We start from the raw sequence: 21,316 nt of genomic DNA on the forward strand, positions 1-21,316 counted from the left end.
GAGGAGGTGCTCTAATTCTCCATGGACTTTACAGTGTCCCAGAACTTTTTGGAGTTTGTGCTACAAGATGCAAATTTCTGCTTGAAAAAGCTAGCCTTTGCTTTCCTAACTGCCTGTGTATATTGGTTCCTAACTTCCCTGAAAAGTTGCATATCGCGGGGGCTATTCGATGCTAGTGCAGTAAACCACAGGATGTTTTTGTGCTGGTCAAGGGCAGTCAAGTCTGGAGTGAACCAAGGGCTATATCTGTTCCTGGTTCAGAACTTTTTTGAGTGGGGCATGCTTATTTAAGATGGTGAGGAAAGCACTTTTAAAGAATAACCAGGCATCCTCTACTGACGGAATGAGGTCAATATCCTTCCAGGATACCCGAGCCAGGTCGATTAGAATGGCCTGCTCGTTGAAGTGTTTTAGGGAGCGTTTGACAGTGATGAGGGGTGGTCGTTTGACCGCGGACCCATTACGGACGCAGGCAACGAGGCAGTGATCGCTGAGATCGTGGTTGAAGACAACAGAGGTGTATTTAGTGGGCAGGTTGGTCAGGATGATATTTATGAGGGCGCTCGTGTTTACATATTTAAGGTCGTACCTGGTAGGTTCCTTGATAATTGACGATATGGCGACATTTCCTACTCAGCAGTTAGAAGATGCAGAAAAACTGAATTTAAGATTAAATAATAATGTTCCATCTCACCAAATTAAACAGACATTTTCAGGGATTTCAAATTAGCAAAGTTGGCCTGCTTGAGGAATAAATTGAATAACCTAAACAAAAATATTCCATATCAACAAGTCTCTTATGCTAAGGCTGAGGCTTGAATACCATGGCTTTGTGTTGGAATTACATGCTGACCACACCGCTCGTGTGCCATCACACGCTTGTTGATTTTGTCCACCCCACCAGACACGCAGGTTGAAATATCAAAACAAACTCTGAACCAACTATATTATTTGGGGACAAGTCAAAAATCATTAAACATTTATGGCAATTTAGCTAGCTAGCCTGCTGTTGCTAGCTAATTTGTCCTGGGACATAAACATTGAGTTTTTTTTTTTTACCTGAAATGCACAAGGTTCTGCCCCCGACAATGAATGCACAGATTAAACCCAGTTCATTTCTAGTAATCTTTCCTCCTTCAGGTTTTTTCTTTGGACTTTATGTGGCGGTGGTCAGCATGTTAAGCTCTCATTCACTCGCCATAATTGACGTATTGGCCCTTTAACAAAGTTTCGGCAGTGATTTATTTGGTCGTGTTTTTTTGCTAAGCATGTTGCCGCTTTGAATTTGTAACTTTTTAAAACTTACCTTAGGGTATAAAATCAAAGCAGGGTTTATGGTAAACAGGCTCTACATAGTTTACAATCATTGTCATGTTAAAAAGAAAATGGCTTAAAGTAGGAAAGACGAGGAAGTTGAATCTTTGAGAAGATACATTTTCGAAGCAATCGTTACGTTTATCAACAGCCGAACATTGGGTTGTCACTAGTTACCACAGCCACAGTCATAAACCATGCCCATTTCAAAAACGTATCTTCTTAAAATCTGATTTTAGAACTAACCACACTGCTAACCTTAAATTCATTTTTATTTGATACATTTTTTACGATAGGACTATAGCCAATTTTGACTCTGTGTTTGTGGTAACTAGTGGAAACCTACCATGACGTGATTTATGTTGATCAACTTCCGGATGTCAGTGCAATGACCAACAGGTATATTTCAGCCGACAAAACAAGGAAGGCTACTCCGTTTATTAATTTGACCGATAATTGAGAAAAGCAAATATTTTTTATTATCGTAAACTGTAGTTTTGAGTAGTACTTTTTTAATGCGCGCGTGTCATTTTGCCATTGTAAATTTGTCCAGTGACACCTTTGCTCCGGTTTCGGTTGAGGCTTGTGGGGTAACAAGCGCTTCGCAGCCTCTCGCATGTGAAGGAATCACAGAGGAATATACAGATTATCAAAGAAGGTCTGTTCTTCAAATAACTTTTTTTCGGATGACAAAGACAACATGAAAGTCACTGTAACTTTTGGAGCAACTGCAGTGGTCGTTCCGTGTAAAGGAGAATGGACAGTTCGGGAGTTGATAGACCAAGCCAACCAGAGGTATCGAAAGATTCTGGAACAGGTAAGGAAAATGGGCTCTTTTGGAATATATTGACGTATTTTACTTTGGCTGACGTTTGTTTTTATACCCCCCGCCCTTTTAATCTGGTTTGTTTGCCACTTAAATTATTATTTATTTGATTTTTAAACAATAGTCTACTACATATTTTCCTACATTAGGCTATATCCATTAACTCTTGAAACGGAAACCGTTTACCATTAACCAAGCGGAAGCAAATGGTACGAAACGGGGAGGGACTTACCTGCATTTGTCCAATAGAAACTGGTTTTCGTTGCAAAATAATTTCCAAGCCATAGATACACAGATACTTGAAACCCCCATTGTATTCTTCTGGACAGAGTGTATATGCCAGGCTACAAATCAACGGGACACATTGTAAATAACTTTTAATCACTTTCTTTGTAAGCACCAGAAAGCCAGGTGTTAGTGATCTGAGTATCATGTGCCCCAGCTAGCATGCAGCTGTCTAGGGATGTTCTATGTGGCTCTGTTGAAACGGTTAGTATCTCCCTGTGCAGGTGGGACTCTGTTTGATGTGCTCTGCATCGTTTCGCCTAGCCCGTGTGGCAGACAACAGCCTTTGTCCTCTGATTGATGGGGGATTAGGGTGGCTGACAGCTCAGTGTTATCAGCTGGTTTTCCCTGGCGTGGTGGTGGGAGGCCGGTGATGGACAGGGTTATGCCAGGCAGGCAGTGGGGATGGATAGCTTCCCATTAGAGCTTCCACCCAGGCACCCACCTGCGTTGGTGGGCTCTCATCTGCCAGGTCTCCCCAGGCCCTGGGCTGACTGGGACTGTGTCCCAAATGACATCCTATTCTCTATAAAGTGCACTACTTTTGACAAGGCCCTAAATTGGAAAAGTAGTGAGCTATAGTAGTGAACTATATAGGAAATAGGGTACCATTTAGGACGCACACTGAATTTCAGTTGCAGTCCAACATCCAGGCAAGTTTTCCCCTGCCATTGGTTATAGGACTTGCAGTATGTGGTTGCCTAGCTACCCTTGTCTAAATTATGTTTGGCTTCAATTGGTAGAATTAGTAGATTATGTGTGAAACACATCTCACTGACCTAGAAATCCCTCCGACATGATCAAAACAAACCCAGGGTCCCACAAAGTGAAATTCCCTGCGTCTAGTGAAATTCATCCTAGGAACAATCAAGGGTTTGGCTGGCGAGGATCCACTCTATCGTAAACCATGAACTTTACAGCTCTCTAATTGCCTGCCACTGGTGTGACAGGATTCATAGACCGTGTCCGGTGTCCTTGGCTTAAACAGAGATATCCTGGGTCTGTGTGGAGAAGGCACACAGAGGAATGTCAGTCACCTTCTCTCAGTGGAAAAGGGAAGGTAGTGTACCTGCATGGTTTGTCCTGCCACTCAGGTTACAGCCATAGCCCGTGCCAATATGGTAAGACTCAGACAGCCATGAGTTCTCTGTAGCTATGTGTCCATCAATATTATATATTTTTTGACCAGTGGAGGCTCCTCAGAGGAGGAAGGGGAGGACCATCTTCCTCAGTGAACTTCATGAAAATATAAATTGTGAAACAACATAAAAAATAACATACTAAATATATTCACTTGTCACCAAATAATTGATTAAAACACACTGTTCTGCAATGAAGGTCAATAGTAGCCTCAGCAGCACACACAGCTAGCTTCTGTCCTCCACTGGGTACATTGACTTCAATACAAAACCTAGGAGGCTCATGGTTCTTAACTCGTTCCATAGACTTGCAGCATGAACTGACATGTTTTCCACCCAATCAAAGGATCCGAGAATGAATCTAGTACTGAAAGCATAAGCTACAGCTACAGTGGACATAAAAAGTCTACACACCCTGTAAAAATGGCAGGTTTTTGTTTTGTAAAATAATGAGACAAAGATAAATCATGTCAGAACTTTTTCCACCTTTTAATGTGACCTATAACGTGAACAATTCAATTGAAAAACAAACTGAAATCTTTGAGGGGGAGAAAAAAAACAACAAAAAAATCACACTAACCTGGTTGCATAAGTGTGCACACCCTTAAACTAATACTTTGTTGAAGCACCTTTTGATTTTATTACAGCACTCAGTCTTTTTGGGTTGGAGTCTATTAGCATGGGACATCTTGATGTGGCAATATTTGCCTACTCTTCTTTGCAAAAGCGCTCCAAATCTGTCAGATTGCGAGGACATCTCCTGTGCACAGCCCTCTTCAGATCACCCCAGAGATGTTCAATTGGATTCAGGTCTGGGCTCTGGCTGGGCCATTCCAAAACATTAATCTTCTTCTGGTGAAGCCATGCTTTCATGGATTTGGATGTGTGCTTTGGGTCATTGTCGTGCTGAAAGGTGAACTTCCTCTTCAGCTTTCTAACGGACGCCTGAAGGTTTTGTGCCAAAATTGCCTGGTATTTGGAACTGTTCATAATTCCCTCCACCCTGACTAAGGCCCCGGTTCCAGCTGAAGAAACAGCCCCAAAGCATGATGCTGCCACCACCATGCTTCACTGTGGGTATGGTGTTCTTTGGGTGATGTGCAGTGTTGTTTTTGCACCAAACATACCTCCGAATTATGGCCAAAAAGTTCAACCTTGGTTTCATCAGACCATAACACATTGTCCCACGTGCTTTTGGGGGACTTGATGTTTGTTTTTGCAAACTTCAGCCGGGCTTGGATGTTTTTCATTGTAAGAAAAGGCTTCCGTCTTGCCACCCTACCCCATAGCCCATTCATATGAAGAATACGGGAGATTGTTGTCACATGTAGCACACAGCCAGTACTTGCCAGAAATTCCTGCAGTTCCTTTAATGTTGCTGTAGGCCTCTTGGAAGCCTCCCTGACCAGTTTTCTTCTCGTCTTTTCATACATTTTGGAGGGACGTCCAGTTCTTGGTAATGTCTCTGTTGTGCCATATTTTCTCCACTTGATGATGACTGTCTTCACTGTGTTCCATGGTATATGTAATGCTTTGGAAATTATTTTGTACCCTTCTCCTGACTGATATCTTTCAACAATGAGATCCCTCTGATGCTTTGGAAGCTCTCTGCGGACCATGGCTTTTGCTCTGAGATGCAACTAAGAAAATGTCAGGAAAATCCTACTAGAACAGCTTAACTTTATTTGTGATTAATCAGAGTCACTTTAAATGATGGCAGGTGTGTAATGACTTCTATTTAACATGAGTTTGAATGTGATTGGTTAATTCTGAATAAAGCCACATCCCCAGTTATAAGAGGGTGTGCACACTTATGCAACCAGGTTATTGTAAGGTTTTTATTTTTCATTTTTCCCCCTCGAAGATTTCAATTTGTTTTTCAATTGAATTGTTCACATTATAGGTCACATTAACAGTAGGAAAAGTTCTGACATGATTTATCTTTGTCTCATTCTTTTACATCACAAAAACCTGGCATTTTTACAGGGTGTGTAGACTTTTTATATCCACTGTAGCTAGCACTGCAGTGCATAAAATGTGGTAAGTAGTTAACTGAAAGAGAGAGAGAGAGACAATAGAACAGTTTTTAACGAATTAATTTCTTCCAAAATTAAGGAGAAGCAAGCAAGAGACAGCGAGCTATATATATTCACTTAGCTAGCAAATGCAGCGAGCTAGTTTAGCCTACTCAAACACCTGGCACAAACAGAGAGGGACTCTATGTTAGCTAGCTTGTTACGGCTATCCAACACTGGAACTCTTCCAAGTCAAGGTAAGCTTTTGGTTTTATTAATTTATTGCCACCGGGGCACGCCGGTGTAACTGCTAAACTTCTTTCTGACTGTACACTGTAGAGTATGATTGTAGCGGGTTTACTAACGCGTTAGTTCAAGTTGACTATGACATGACAACAATGTAGGCTCTGTGTAGTGGTTAGCTGTCATGATATGAAGGTTTGGCTTGGAAAGGTTTTTTCACCTGTTCACAGACAGCTGATGTGTTGTGCACTGAAGGTAAAAGGTGGGAGGAGGAGAGCGCGTAGAAGGAATTATATATGTGTCCGACCGGCTCGATTTGGTCTCATGTAGCAGAATTTGAAATAGTTTTTTACATTAGATAAAAGTAGAGACTCGGCGCTAGAAAATTGTATATCATACACTACAGTTGAGGAACAATGGGAAAGTAATTCTGCTTTGAAAGTTGATAAACTTGTAACCTCACTTTTTGAGGAAATGGCCCTTTGAATGTTTTGGTACATCTACTAGAGAGCTCTACTTTGTCTACACCCATTCAGCATCGTTCACACCCACTTAAGCCTTAGCCCCACCCATCTCTTTAAGGATTCACATGTGAGGCCATGTACTAAACATCCAAAGATGTCAAGAGTGAAGTCGGGTTTATACTACGGGTGTGTTGTAAGTTAAATCAGGAGTGCCAGAGTGTGCTCTGGGCGTTGTCAGATTGTCAGTTCGTAAATTCGGAGCATTCAGAGGGCACACTACACTCTGGCCGAGAAGTAGGGTTGATCCGAGCGTTCTGACCTCACAACAGCAGTCAAGCACCCAAACTAACTGGCTAGCTTGCTAGCTACTTCCAGACACATGAGGGAACAGCTCACTTTGACCATTTTACTCGCCTTAGCAGAGTTGTTTAGGCTGTTTTTATGTTATCCAGAGTGTTGGTACCTGTGCTTCTGGCAACAATTTTATTCCGCTTTTCTGCCGACGTTTACTGACCCCGGCCATATTCAACGGGTGTTGAGCATTCGGAAATTCATCAGTTATTCTGTGGTCTGGCACACTCAGACGTGAGTGCTCTGAAATCGGAGTAGATAGGTCAGAGCAAATTTACCAGCTACATCTATCGACAGTTGTCACATTGACATCATGAACATTCTATTGAAATGGTTACTTGCATAGTGGCGTAATTTGTTTAGACATCTAGCTAGCTAAACAATGAACCATAATCCCAACTCATAACATTTACTACCCTGCATGAATCTTTAGGTAACTAACCAACCAGGTTCAATGTTAGCTAGCTAGCTAACATTAGGCTATAACTAGCAATGCAAATGTCTCTGAGATACGAATAATATTACCAAACAGATCATACACGTAACGTTAGCTAGCGAGTCAGCCAACTAATGTTAGTTAACGGTACGCTTGAACTTGAAATGAAAAGCTGCAGTGTACTGTGGCACAGCTTGCATGGTGCCGCAGAATTCTATGGCACGTTATTTAACTGCCAACCACTGGTACCATGAATGCTAGTTAGTGCTAGAATGACCACCAGAGGGCATTTGATAGCCTTCAATAGTGTCTGTACTAGAGAATTTAAAACCTTTTTTAAAAAGAACATAGTATATGGGACTGATTTTAAGAAATGTAGCTTAATTTGATTAATATTATGGTGTTTCTATTCCAAGGGAAACCCCAAAAAAACCCTGGGTTTCCATTAGGATGGAACGGAAAATATGGCGCTGTACAACGTGACGGTCGGGAGTAGTCTACAGTACTTGGTTATTTAGCTAAAGAATCCCTGTGTCGTGCGGACACGCGGGAGACCGGGGTTCAATTCCCTGACGGGGAGGAAGGAGTAGGCTGTCCTTGTAAATAAGAATTTGTTCTTAACTGACTTGACTAGTTAAATACAGGTTACATTAAGAGCATAACGTTTCTACACCCTAATTGTATAATTGTAGTCTAACCAATACCCAAATGGAGATTCAGTGGAAATAAAAATCTAATTGATTTATCAAGACCAGTCCCCATGCTTGTCTCAGAGCAGCGTGAAATGGTGCTAAAATAGTTGTAGGCTATTGCTTCAAATCCTATTGCTTCTAACTTCAATATGCGTTTTAAATAAATAAGACCTACACCACTTTTAACAGCACATTACTCAACACTGTTGAGACTCATATTGCCTATGGTAGGCCAACATAATATAGAAAAATATGATCTGACTCTCCACCAATAATTACATATAGAGGATTCTAAATTAAAACCAAAAGCAGCCTCATGGGCCTCCCGGTGGCGGCCGGCACGGGTATCAAACCTGCATCTGTAGCATTTTGCACTGCGGGAGCCCCCATCCACTCCGGAGCCCCCATCCACAAGGTATCAGAATACAGAGGGGTGTTGGTAACGGTATATTGGTGTCCAGGCATGTCATATTTTTTGATAAGACTACATGGTGTCCAGGTCAGGATAACCAAAACATTTCTTTATTAAAGACTATCAGAAAGCATGTTGGTACTTACTTATTTTGATCCAAATCCATGAATGAGTGAGTCACCCAGCTGTATGTAGGTGCCGGGCTATATGACTGTGCCATCAACTTGATAATATATAATTATATTTTGGAGATTTTCATTTTCAAAAAGACGAACGTGAGCGATTGTAATCTAAATAAAGGCCAAAACATTTATTTCTGTTTTTAGAGGGAGAGAAACGCTGGGCCAATTGTGTGCCGCCCTATGGGACTCCCAATCACGGTCGGATGTGATACATAATAATAATAATAATACTTTTTGTTCTATTATTTGTTTTGTCTTTTCTGGTGGATTAAACTGAAATTGTAACCAGTCACGGCTGGTTGTGATACAGCCAACCTAACTAAGAAATACATTTGACGATAGAATTCTCCCCCTACCCTCCAAGGCAAGTCTATTGTCCAGTTACCTGCTAATAGCCATAATGGTGCTGTACAACGTGACCGTGTGTGTTTGAAAGAGTCTTTTCCAGTAAGCAACAATTTGTTTACCTTCATTAGACAACTTTGTTCCAATATTTCTGTAATTCAGTGATGTTTATTCCCATTGTAATTCGTTATGTATCCATAACTAAATAAACATTGGCATTTTGAAAGCGTATTTTTATCATTATTTTATTGACGAAAGCATAAAGATGCCATTATTAGTTAAATTGTTTTGGTTTGAACGTGCAGACTGGCACTAAGAACAGCAGCAACGTTTCCCTAGTCAGCTCCATTATTAGTGCAATGCCCCTTAAAGTGTTGCTCTGTGCTACCCAGTGTGTCGGGGTGGGGGTCCACCTCCCCTCCCCTTTCCTCCTCCTCCCTTCCCCATGGTCTAGGTCCGTCTTCTCTGCGGCCCATCCCGTGCCCCCTGCCCCCGTGCCTTGAACCTCAAGCGCTTTCAGTGGATACAGCTGGAGAACTGCAAGGCAATCCCATTGTGTGCCACTCGGCAGCCTTGATCAATATATATTGTCCTGCTGATAACAGGGTTAATAATATATTTGTGAGAATATCCAAGGGGCTTTTATATAATTCTAAATTAATAATAATAGCTTTGTTTAAAAAATAACTATTTTGGAGATTTTGTTTTCAAATAACGTAAAATGAGCGAGGAAAAAGGTCATTCTTGAACATGGGGTGAGACATTGTTACTGATTTGTAAATAAAGCCAGTTTGTTATTTAGAATGATTTATTTCTGTTTTTAGAGGGAGAGAAACGAAAAACCTACAGTCAACTCATGGGTCTCCCAGTCGAGGCCGGCACGGGTATTGAACCAGCATCTGTAGCAACACAGCTTGCTGTGTCTTAGATCGTTGCGCCACACAGGCGCTGTACAACGTGACCGGTCGGGAATGGGTTACAGTACTACAGTAAGAGCAAAATAATCCTAATAAAATAATAAAAACCTTAGTGTAACAACAGTTTTAGTAAGTAATACTGAAGTTGTACACAATTATCAGTTTCTATTTAGATTTATGTCGCCCATTCATTGTCAGTTCGAGACACTGTAGGACCCAAAATCACAATCAGTGCTCTAACTCCCCCATGCGCTGGTCTGGAGCAATGAAGTTGTGACGCAGAGTACCGTACTAAACTACAAATTACCTCTAAGTCTCGCAGCATAATCGCAAAACTTTTAGTGAAGCAACCACTGTAGCACACAGCCAGGACAAAGCAGGAGTGGCTTCAGGACAAGCTTCAATGTCCTTGAGTGGCCCAGCCAGAGCCCGGACTTGAACCCGATCTAACATCTCTGGAGAGACCTGAAAAGGGTTGTGCAGCAACGCTCCCCATCCAACCTGACAGAGCTTGAAAGGATCTGCAGAGAAGAATGGGAGAAACTCTCCAAATACCGGTGTGCCAAGTCATACCCAAGAAGACTCGAGGCTGTAAATGCTGCAAAAGGTGCATCAATAAAGTACTGAGTAAAGGATCGGAATACTTATTGAAATGTGATATTTCATTTTGTATTTTTTCATACATTTGCAAAAAATGTTAAACTTGTTTTTGCTTTGTTATTATGGGGTATTGTGTTTAGATTGATGAAGAAAATCAACAATTTACTACATTTTACAATAAGGCTGGAACGTAACAATATTTGGAAAAAGTCCATCTGAAAACTTTCCGAATGCACTTTATGTATTGTCGGGAAAAGTCTGTTCATGAATTCTTCTGACCTAGTTAAAAACAAGTTATCATCCAATAGGTTTTGGTTAAATTTCCAATCCTCGCCCACGTGGAAATTCTGTAAGGGTAATGTATATCCAAGTTGATTTGTCACATGTGCCGAATACAACAGGTGTAGACCTTAACGTGAAATGCTTACTTACGAGCCCCTTAACCAACAGTGCAATTCAAGAAATAGAGTTAATAAAATATTTACTAAATAAACTAAAGTAAAAAATGTAATCAATCAAAAAGTAACACAATAACTGTACATAACAATAACAAGGATCTAGCAAGGGGGTACCGGTACTGAGTCAATGTGCGGGGGTACAGGTTAGTTGAGGTAACTTGTAAAATGACTGCATAGATAATAAACAGCGAGTAGCAGCAGTATAAAAACAAAGGGGGAGGGACAGTGTGGTATTGCGATTTGAGATTGCTTCATCTGTGGATCTGTTGGAGTGGGGTTTCTGGTTTCTGGCATGATGGTGTTGATGTGAGCCATGACCAGCCTTTCAAAGCACTTCATGGCTACTGACGTGAGTGCTATGGGGAGGTAATCATTTAGGCATGTTACCTTCGCTTTCTTGGGCACAGGGACTATTGTGGTCTGTTTGAAACATGTAGGTATTACAGAGTCGACCAGAGAGAGGTTGAAAATGTCAGTGTAGACACTTGCCAGTTGGTCTGCTCATGCTTTGAGTTCACGTCCTGGTAATCAGTCTGCCCCGCGGCTTTGTGAATGTTGACCTGTTTAAAGGTCTTACTCACATTGGCTATGGAGAGCGTGATCACACAGTCGTCCGGAACGGTTGGTGCTCTCATACATGCTTCAGTGTTGCTTGCCTCGAAGCGAGCATAAAAGGCATTTAGCTCGTCTGGTAGGCTCGCATCACTGGGCAGCTCGCGGCTGGGTTTCCCTTTGTAATCCATTATAGTTTTCAAGCCCTGCCACATCTGACGAGCGTCAGAGCCGGTGTAGTAGGATTCAATCTTAGTCCTGTATTGCAGCTTTGCCTGTTCTGATGGTTCGTCTGATGGCGTAGCGCGATTTCTTATAAGTGTCCGGATTAGTGTCCCGCTCCTTGGAAGCGGCAGCTCTAGCCTTTAGCTCAGTGTGGATGTTGCCTGTAATCCATGTCTTCTGGCATAATGTATGCCAATTATTTGATGGTCCGACCGCATTCTGTCCAATATCAACACTTTTTAAACGTTTTTGTGCCAGAGAGAATGACATAAGAAAGAAGTCAGGATGACTAGCTTGATTGAGCCTCCACCATGTATATCTCACTAGGTCAGAATATTTAAGCCTCCAATATATCCATGACATTTGTGATTTCTAAAATGCACGAGGGTCATAGTTTGTTGTGTGATATCCTTTACGGTCCATAGAGGTATTTTAAACTGTATTATTATCTCCCACCATAATAAGAGTATTGTATTGCTTGGTGGATTTTCCAGTCCTGTGGGTGCGCTCCACCACAATCTTCCTGTGGTCCATCTTCCGAGATAATTTCCCTCACTTTGTCCTCAGACTCTGTCCAGGTCTCACGTGGAGAATCTGTAATTCTGTCCACAATCATGTTGTTCTGCTGTGATTGTCCCTTGAGATAATCAGATTTCTCTGTCATTGTTATCATGGTTTCACGTACAGAACTGATGCCACTTCTCAATGACTTACAGATTGCTTTCATCTTGCCATTCTCCTGTTTAAACTCAATGAGCTGACCCTGGGAGTACTGCAAACTGTTCTTCAGGTTCTGGACCTCTCTGGTCAGGTCGTCCATTCTTTTATTAGTTGACTCCACCAGTATTTGGACAAAACACTATTTTATTGTTGCTTTTTTCTTGTTGTAACCAACTGCATGTGTAACACTTGATTTATTTATTTTTTATTTATTTTTTAAAGATCCTTCACCTTATACCACTGTCCTCAACAGTACTCCCGCCCACTTTGGTCTTTGTCGTGGTAACAATATAGGTTATGCTCTGACTCCTCGCAGTTCCAAACAGGGCAGGTTGCAGAAGGGGTCTAGACAACCACACGCCTGGGAAAATACGCAGTTCCATCCACAATGGCTAACCGCTTCGCGGCTGTGTTAAAGCCCTCAACAAATCCATGCTAGCTTGATGGGTAGCTAGCTAGCAGCTAGGCTGCCTCCTCAGACTCTGCCTTGGTTGGCAGGATCGCTGAACAGATGGTAGCGCTCCCAGCAACTGATCCCAAACACGTTACGGGATCCAAACTCATAAGGTAGCTAGCTAGAAATGAACTTTTTCAATAGACTTTCAAAACTTTCCAAAACAACAAACTGAGCTATCCCTCGTTCCGCATTCAACAGGAAGTGACGACAGGAAGTGATGTTTGTCACGGTCTGTCACCTTGATTACTGAAAATTCTCTTCATCAAATCAAATGTATTTATATAGCCCTTCTTACATCAGCTGGTATCTCTAAGTGCTGTACAGAAACCCAGCCTAAAACCCCAAACAGCAAGCGATGCAGGTGTAGAAGCACGGTGGCTAGGAAAAACTCCCTAGAAAGGCCAAAACCTAGGAAGAAACCTAGAGAGGAACCAGGCTATGAGAGGTGGCCAGTCCTCTTCTGGCTGTGCCGGGTGGAGATTATAACAGCACATGGCCAAGATGTTCAAATGTTCATAAATGACCAGCATGGTCAGATAATAATAATGTGCACCTATATTGTAAGTGTTCATTCATAGGCTAAGTTGTAGCAACTTCACAATGGGTACAGGAAAAATGTGAGTATCATGTAGTAGCCTGAACCTGAAGCCTGTAACTGATGTTACATTGAGCTGGGTGAATGGAATATGCTATAAAAGAAATGAGGCCATGCTCATAAAAAAATATATTGTCCTCCCTCATCTTAAACGGCACCGACCGCCACTGTTGTCGACATTTATAAAGTTTACATAGAAAATAGATTTGACAATTGCTTGCTATGGTGCATTTCCATTTAACAATCTTGTCTCTATAAAAACAGCTGGAAGTAATGACGTCACACCTAAAATAAATAAATAAATAATAATCATTTTTAAAAAAACTAGCGTTGAAAAAGAAAAGTGGTTAATGTGTTTCCATTACCCATTTAGGCAAATTGCGCATTATTAAATTGGCATCAGCTTGTATGCCCTCTCACCTATCTGTTTCATGTCTCAGGTCGCCCGCAAAAGCCAGCAAGCGTAGAATGCAAATTGAGTAATATTTGCCATTATTCTAATAATTCTCATGCCATGGTGAAACTTGCCCTCCTGTAGATCTGTAATAATTGGATGGTGAAACTTGCATCCAGCCAACCAGAAATGCAAGGCGATGCAATTTAGCGTTTCTTGAAAGTCAGTTCAAGGATCCTGCAAAGAAATGTTGTATTTATAGTTAAAACATTGATTTAGCAGAATGAAACGTGAAGTGGAGCTTCACGTGCCCCGCCTCACAAATTATTTGGCTATCATCGTTTATTCGAGAATCACATCATTTTCCTTAATTTGTCGCAATCAATAAAATTAAACAAAATAACTGTACTCCTGTCGAACGGATCCCAAAAAATTTGGGGAGACATTGCTTTTGTCGAATAAACCAGTGTCAATTGTAACCTGCCTTGTGTTGACATTTGACAGCTTGGCATTTTCCTCTCATACAGTTGTTGCTGTTCGAGAAGTGGGCATCCAAAGTCTTATACGGGTTTCTCACAAACTCACGCTTTCTCCAATACCCTTTTTACATTATCGTGCTGACACTTCTATAACCACTTTCACTGTCTGTACTGTAGCTAGAGCAAAGCACTACTTCCTATGTACAGTAGGTAGAGCAAAGCACTACTTCCTATGCTGCTGTTCCTCTCCCTTCTAATAATACATTAAAGTGCTATGTTCATTACAGTTCCCTTTCTCTTGTACTTCCTCTGAGGTACTCCATAGCTTTCTATTGGCTTGTTCATTAATGCTTTTTCTTCTCTTACGCTAATCCAACACATTTCCCTTCAGCTGTGTAATTGTGTTGGGAGGATTAAAGTGTGAAAAACCAGCGCCCTGAATTTAGCGACGAAGCGCTTCGCTAATCGTTATGCGCTTCAACGCTCTCGAGATATTGCTTCAAATGGGCGACTTAGCGGTGTAATTTCCCGAAATGTACCCTCTGACTGTCACTGTTAGGCCTAATTCTATTGCTGACTGATCCACCATTGCCACATGTCCCATTGGTTTGAAGGGGACCCAAGAAATGTGAATGTCCATGATACATGGGAATTTATGGAGTTTGACAACAACAACTTAAGACAGATTTTTCTGGCCTGATTTTTGTTTTTCAATGTACTCTTGAAGTGTCACCGAGTGAGACAGGATTAAGGAAGAGTGGTAGAAACTAGGTAAGATAATAATTCAAATTTTTTTTTTAAGTGCCTTGAGATGTTTGGCAAAATAATCTACATACTAACCAAATGGGAGTATGCATATATCAAGAGAGCTAGCTGAAATATGCCAATTAGGCTAATGCCTAATGCATAGTAATATGCACAGAGTGATTTGAATAAGCAGTCAGGTGCAGTGTCTCCCTCTCTAGTGTTATGGGTGTTTCCTTTGGCTCTCTCCCAATGACAGAGGAATTCATCGGCAGTCTCCGTTCCTGAAGGTTGCCAGGTGAGGTTGCCCTGATATGCTGATCCTGGGTCACTTTAGTATTTTACCCACTAATGGTTAAGGTATGGATTGGGGGTGGGGAAGGTGATCTTATATCTGTACCTCAGGGGAAACTTCACCCTCCTACAACTGTGCCATGCACCTGCTCAGGGAGAAAAATGTGCAGGTCTTCCCACAGGTGAAACCTGTTTTTCAAGGGAGCTATTTGTGCTATGCCTGGAGATTAGATGGCCTACAGTTGGGTTCTTGTTTTGATGTGTTTGTGTGAGAGAGGATCTGTGTAAACCTAAATCCGTTTCTCTGCTCCCACAAGGTAACACTGACTACCCTCGACGACGTGTGTGTCCGTGTGTGTTGTTGAGCCAAACACACATATAGCTTTTTGTTATAATTCACAATCAATTTACGCTTGTACATTTGAATATCTCTATTTCTCAATTGTTCTATGTACCACTCAAGGAAAATAGAGGCTCGCCCTGTGTCTGGCATTGAGATTACAGCTTGACTAACTATTTGTTTTAAGAGAATTTACTTTTTTTGTCTGTCATGGGCCATTGTTAAAGCCAGACCCCTATTGGTAGTGTAAGCCTGACTTGGATGCAGTAGAGCAAGAGGCCCATTCGTAACATGATGATGGTCCACTGACGCCGGGTTACCAGTCTGGAACCCAGGCTAGCTAATGATCCACTAAAACACTGAGACTATTGGCCTAGTAGTTGCCTACACACTTGCTATTGTAAATATTATCGAGCTGTTAGCAGGGTCAATCTGATGTGATTTGTATTGTATGAAGCTTGACACTTATTCTCCGCGCAACATTAGGGACTCTATTTGAACAAACCTAACACAATGGTAACTCTAAGCATAGGCGGTAGCGCTATAGGTTCAGGGGCGTGTCAAATATTTTTGCTATTTTCAGTATCACAGTTATTGGCGTACTTGCTGACGTTGGCGCGAAAGGGATGGGTTTTGATAAAAAAACAAGTTGTGGGTGTGACCCTCACTGGGCAATCAGGATGTGATCAATGGCAAAATATGTGGTTGTTTCAGGTTGTGTATTTATGGTATTTTATGTATTGCCTTGGAATCAAATCTAATTCCAATGTTAGTCCGTTATAGTTTAAATGGCTTACAGAAACGAAATAACAAAATGTAGGCCTAACTAGAACCCATTTGCAGTCCACATTGTTAAGTAACTGTATGTCTTCAACAACATTCACAGTGATTTAGGGGCTAGGCCTACTGTAAATTGCATTATGGCTGAGCATGGACATGCCAAACATTGTCAATAAACAAGATTAAATTAGTTTTTGATAAGGCCTAACAAATTCTAAACAAAACGAAACCACTTGTTTTAAATAGGCTATGTCACACTTACAGGCACCATCATTTTCCGCCGTGGGCGTATAATATTAAAACAATGCAGACTATGGAAAGTTTTACGCACATCTAAAATGGGGCCTGCTTGGCTAAAATAATGTGACCCTGCCTACAATGCATAGCTAAAAAGGGAATGTCGGCTCACTGTTTTACTCCTCTCAAACTTGATATTTTAATAAAGCTTTGGTGATTAACATTTATTTCCAAGCGGTCTCAAGAGCCAATCCCTTTATCGACAGTCTTGACTACTTTGCGATTGCATTGGGCAGACACAAAAAAAAGCCTTAATTGAGAGGGGAGGTTATCCTTGGGAAAAACATTTAGTTTTTGTTTCTAAATATGAAGAATACAGGCACCAAAAGCACATTAGGCTACTCTTGTTCCATGCGTATATGGGCAGTGTGGATAGGCTACGTTTCTGCTGTGAAAATTCATGCCATAACCAACTTCGTTTCTGCAAAAACTTTTGTTTGGACATAAATATCCCTATCAGCTCTCAAATATTTCCACCCCGCCCATCTGAGTGCAAGCGTGCTGATATAAGACAGGTAAATTGCTGAACCCAGAGTTAGGGCTGGAAAATGCCAATGCACCAGTTTTTACAGTGGCTTGCAAAAGTATTCACCCCCTTGGCATTTTTCCTATTTTGTTGCCTTACAACCTGGAATTGAAATTGATTTGATTTACACAACATGTCTACCACTTTGAAGATGCAAAATATTTTTTGTTGTGAAACAAACAAGAAATAAGACAAAATAATTGAACTTGAGTGTGCATAACTATTCACCCCCCCAAAGTCAATACTTTGTAGAACCACCTTTTGCAGCAATTACAGCTGCAAGTCTCTTGGGGTATGTCTCTATAAGCTTGGCACATCTAGCCACTGGAATTTTTTCCCATCCTTCAAGGCAAAACTGCTCCAGCTCCTTCAAGTTGGATGGCTTCTGCTGGTGTACAGCAATCTTTAAGTCATACCACAGATTCTCAGTTGGATTGAGATCTGGGCTTTGACTAGGCCATTCTAAGACATTCCAATGTTTCCCCTTAAACCACTCAAGTGTTGTTTAGAAGTATGTGTAGGGTCATTGTCCTGCTGGAAGGTGAACCTCCATCCCAATCTCAAAATATCCCTGTATTTAGCACCATCCATCATTCCTTCCATTCTGACCAGTTTCCCAGTCCCTGCTGATGAAAAACATCCCCACAACATGATGCTGCCACCACCATTCTTCACTGTGGGGATGGTGTTCTCGTGGTGATGAGAAGTGTTGGGTTTGCTGTGGTGCCATATTCTTTCAATTTATTTAATAATGGATTTAATGGTGCTCCGTGGGATGTTCAAAGTTTCAGATATATCTTTATAACCCAACCCTGATCTGTACTTCTCCACAACTTTGTCCCTGACCTGTTTGAAGAGCTCCTTGGTCTTCATGGTGCTGCTTGCATGGTGGTGTCCCTTGCCTAGTGGTGTCCCTTGCCTAGTGGTGTTGTAGACTCTGGGGACTTTCAGAACAGGTGTATATTTACTGAGATCATGTGACAGATCATGTGACACTTGGATTGCACACAGGTGGACGTTATTTAATTAATTATGTGACTTCTGAAGCTAATTGGTTGCACCAGATCTTATTTAGGGGCTTCATAGCAAAGGGGTGAATATAAACTCAGCAAAAAAAGAAACATCCTCTCACTGTCAACTGCATTTATTTCCATCAAACTTAACTTGTGTAAATATTTGTAGGAATATAACAAGATTCAACAACTGAGACATAAACTGAACAAGTTCCACAGATATGTGACTAAGAGAAATGGAATAATGTGTCCCTGAACAAAGGGAGGGGTCAAAATCAAAAGTAACAGTCAGTATCTGGTGTGGCCACCAGCTGCAATAAGTACTGCACTGCATCTCCTCCTCATGGACTGCACCAGACTTGCCAGTTCTTGCTGTGAGATGTTACCCCACTCTTCCACCAAGGCACCTGCAAGTTCCAGGACTTTTTTCTGGGGGGGAATGGCCCTAGCCCTCACCCTCCGATCCAACAGGTCCCAGACGTGCTCAATGGGATTGAGATCTGGGCTCTTCGCTGGCCATGGCAGAACACTGACATTCCTGTCTTGCAGGAAATCACGTACAGAACGAGCAGTATGGCTGGTGGCATTGTCATGCTGGAGGGTCATGTCAGGATGAGCCTGCAGGAAGGGTACCATATGAGGGAGGAGGACGTCTTCCCTGTAATGCACAGCGTTGAGATTGCCTGCAATGACAACCAGCTCAGTCCGATGATGCTGTGACACCACCCCAGACCATGAAGGACCCTCCACCTTCAAATCGATCCCGCTCCAGAGTACAGGCCTCGGTGTAACGCTCATTCCTTCGATGATAAATGCGAATCCAACCATCACCCCTGGTGAGACAAAACCAGATGAGCAGGGACCCCGGGCATCTTTCTTTTGTGGTTTTTCAGAGTCAGTAGAAAGGCCTCTTTAGGGTCGTACGTTTTCATAGCTGAGACTTAATTAGTGTCTTAATGACCGTTCTACAGGTGCATGTTCATTAATCGTTTATGGTTCATTGAACAAGCATAGGAAACAGTGTTTAAACCCTTTACAATGAAGATCTGTGAAGTTATTTGGATTTTTACGAATTATCTTTGAAAGCAGGGTCCTGAAAAAGGGGCGTTTCTTTTTTTTCTGAGTTTATGCATGCACCACTTTTCCATTTTTATATTTTTTTCGATTTTTTTGTTTTTTAAACAGTTATTTTTTTTTCATTTCACTTACACAAAACAGTCCAAATTGGTTATGTTGATTACATGAAATCCAAATAAGAAACAATTTTAAATTAGAGGTTGTAATGCAACACAACGGGAAAAATGCCAAGGGGGATGAATACTTTTGCAAGGCACTGTACATAATGAAATTGCAAACTAATGTACGTTTGACGCTAGTGCCACCTTAACGCCAGCTGAAAATAGAGCCCTACATCTTAAACTTCTCCAATTCTTGCTTTTTGTGCATTTAACCTGTTGGCCACAAAAAGGGGAAGCTAGTGTTGTGTGGCCACCTCTCAGACAATACTGTTTAGTAGTGTTATTATTTATTTAAACGACTAATTGACCAATGTCGGTTCAATTATTTGAATTCTATTTTGTTCATGATTTTCTGAGCTAGATGCACACATTGCTGAGTTTCTCTAGAGATAAATCAGATCAAGCCCAAACTGTGTGATGTAGTAGGGAGTTGTAGTTTCCAGCAGGCCAATATTCTACATAGTTTAGCTCAGAAAACGTGGTAATTAACTACAATGACCATAATGCATTGCGCGACTACTTGTTCGGTCTGTTTCTTTTACACCTGCTACTGATATGTTAAAGGAACAGAAGAATGTGCGATCAAGGGGGATAGACTTGAAAATACATGATCGAAGGGTTTGGTAGTTGGTATTCAACAAGTATGCCTTATTTACTTTGAAGAACTACTAAGATAGTGATTTTTGTCAGACAGCATAGGCAGCAGATATATAGAGATGAGATGACTTGGAATAAAATAATAATAAAGTTATCAAATAAAACAAAAAAAAATGAGGTAAGTAAAGAAAAACAAGACATACACAATGTGTTATCCTTTTCCCAACCATATTTCTGAATCTGTAAAGATGAAACAGTGTGCAGCCATTTGGCGCGTCATAACCCAGTTTTGTCTTATGAAGGTTTGAGGAAATGACACTTTTGCTGCAGTTTACTGTATTCATATTAGCAGGTTGCAAAAGGTACCATTTCAACAATAACTGCTTTTCAGAAGTGTAAATGTATACAATTTAGCGGCTGCTTTTATCCAAAGCGACTCAGTCAGGTGTGCATACATTTTATGCATGGCTGGCCCCGGTAATCGAACCCACAAACCTATCGTTGCAAGCGCCATGATCTACCAACTGAGCCATACAGGACCATAAAGTGTGTTTTTACCCAATAACCACCCGATCAGGTACTTATCAGGCTAATGTTTCCATGTTTTCCATGTGCCTACCAGAATGGGGAGGACTTCCTGGTTCGGACCCACCGCATGGAGTACTGTGACGGGGGCATCTTGGACCTGGATGACCTGCTTACTGACCTGGTGGAGGACCGAGACAAGGTAAGGCCCAATGATGTCAACGTTAATATACATCATGAAAATATCTACGTCTGGGTGGAGCCTGTGTCTGGGTGGATAGGGGCAGGGTGAACTTGGCCCTAGACCTAGACCTCTGGTCAGTAATGCGTTTTCCCCACTACTGGTTAAGGTTATGAGTGTGGAAGTGGAAGTTGATCCTCGATCTGTACCTAGGGTACACTTCACCTCGGAGCAGGTGAACAGAGTAGTACAACTCAGTGCCTGGTATTAGCACAACACACATGTAACCTCTCACAGACGGGAATCTCTCATTGCCTAAACACCTTTATCAACTGTCATGAAGGGATGACAGCAAGATGCAGAAATTAATTACTGGCTTTCAGAGGCAAACAACCCATACCATGTACGTACATTCAGTAATTTGTGAACTATGACTGTAGTGTGTGCTGACGACTCTGTGGACTTGCTTATCTGGTCTGGCCTGTCTGATAATGGTTGGTTCATGATGGATTGCATCATTCATACTGAGAGGCAGGGTTTAGTTATTATCACTTAGTGTTTTGCAGTTAATCTTGTTCACGCCTTTTCTTTTTCACTCTGAAACAGCTGAACCATGAGGGAAGGGAGTTCCTCAGATGGGGAGCAATGGTTTGGTGTGAGAGTCAGAGGATGGGCAACCA

General features: G+C 41.6%; 1 protein-coding gene across 1 annotated transcript in view; it reads left to right on the forward strand.

Moving 5' to 3' along the window:
• Positions 1-1,672: 1,672 nt before the first annotated feature.
• The window catches only part of pard3ba (par-3 family cell polarity regulator beta a), a 189,249-nt gene continuing 169,605 nt past the window's right edge, over positions 1,673-21,316 (forward strand). The window contains exons 1-2 of the mRNA XM_014151297.3: positions 1,673-2,131; positions 20,553-20,657. Coding sequence (XP_014006772.3) covers positions 2,015-2,131; positions 20,553-20,657 — 222 coding nt within the window. The 5' untranslated portion in view covers positions 1,673-2,014. The remainder of the gene's footprint in view (positions 2,132-20,552; positions 20,658-21,316) is intronic.

The sequence above is a fragment of the Salmo salar genome, chromosome 17 (assembly GCF_965601325.2).
Source record: "Salmo salar chromosome 17, fSalSal1, whole genome shotgun sequence".
In the NCBI taxonomy this organism is placed as follows: Eukaryota; Metazoa; Chordata; class Actinopteri; order Salmoniformes; family Salmonidae; genus Salmo; species Salmo salar.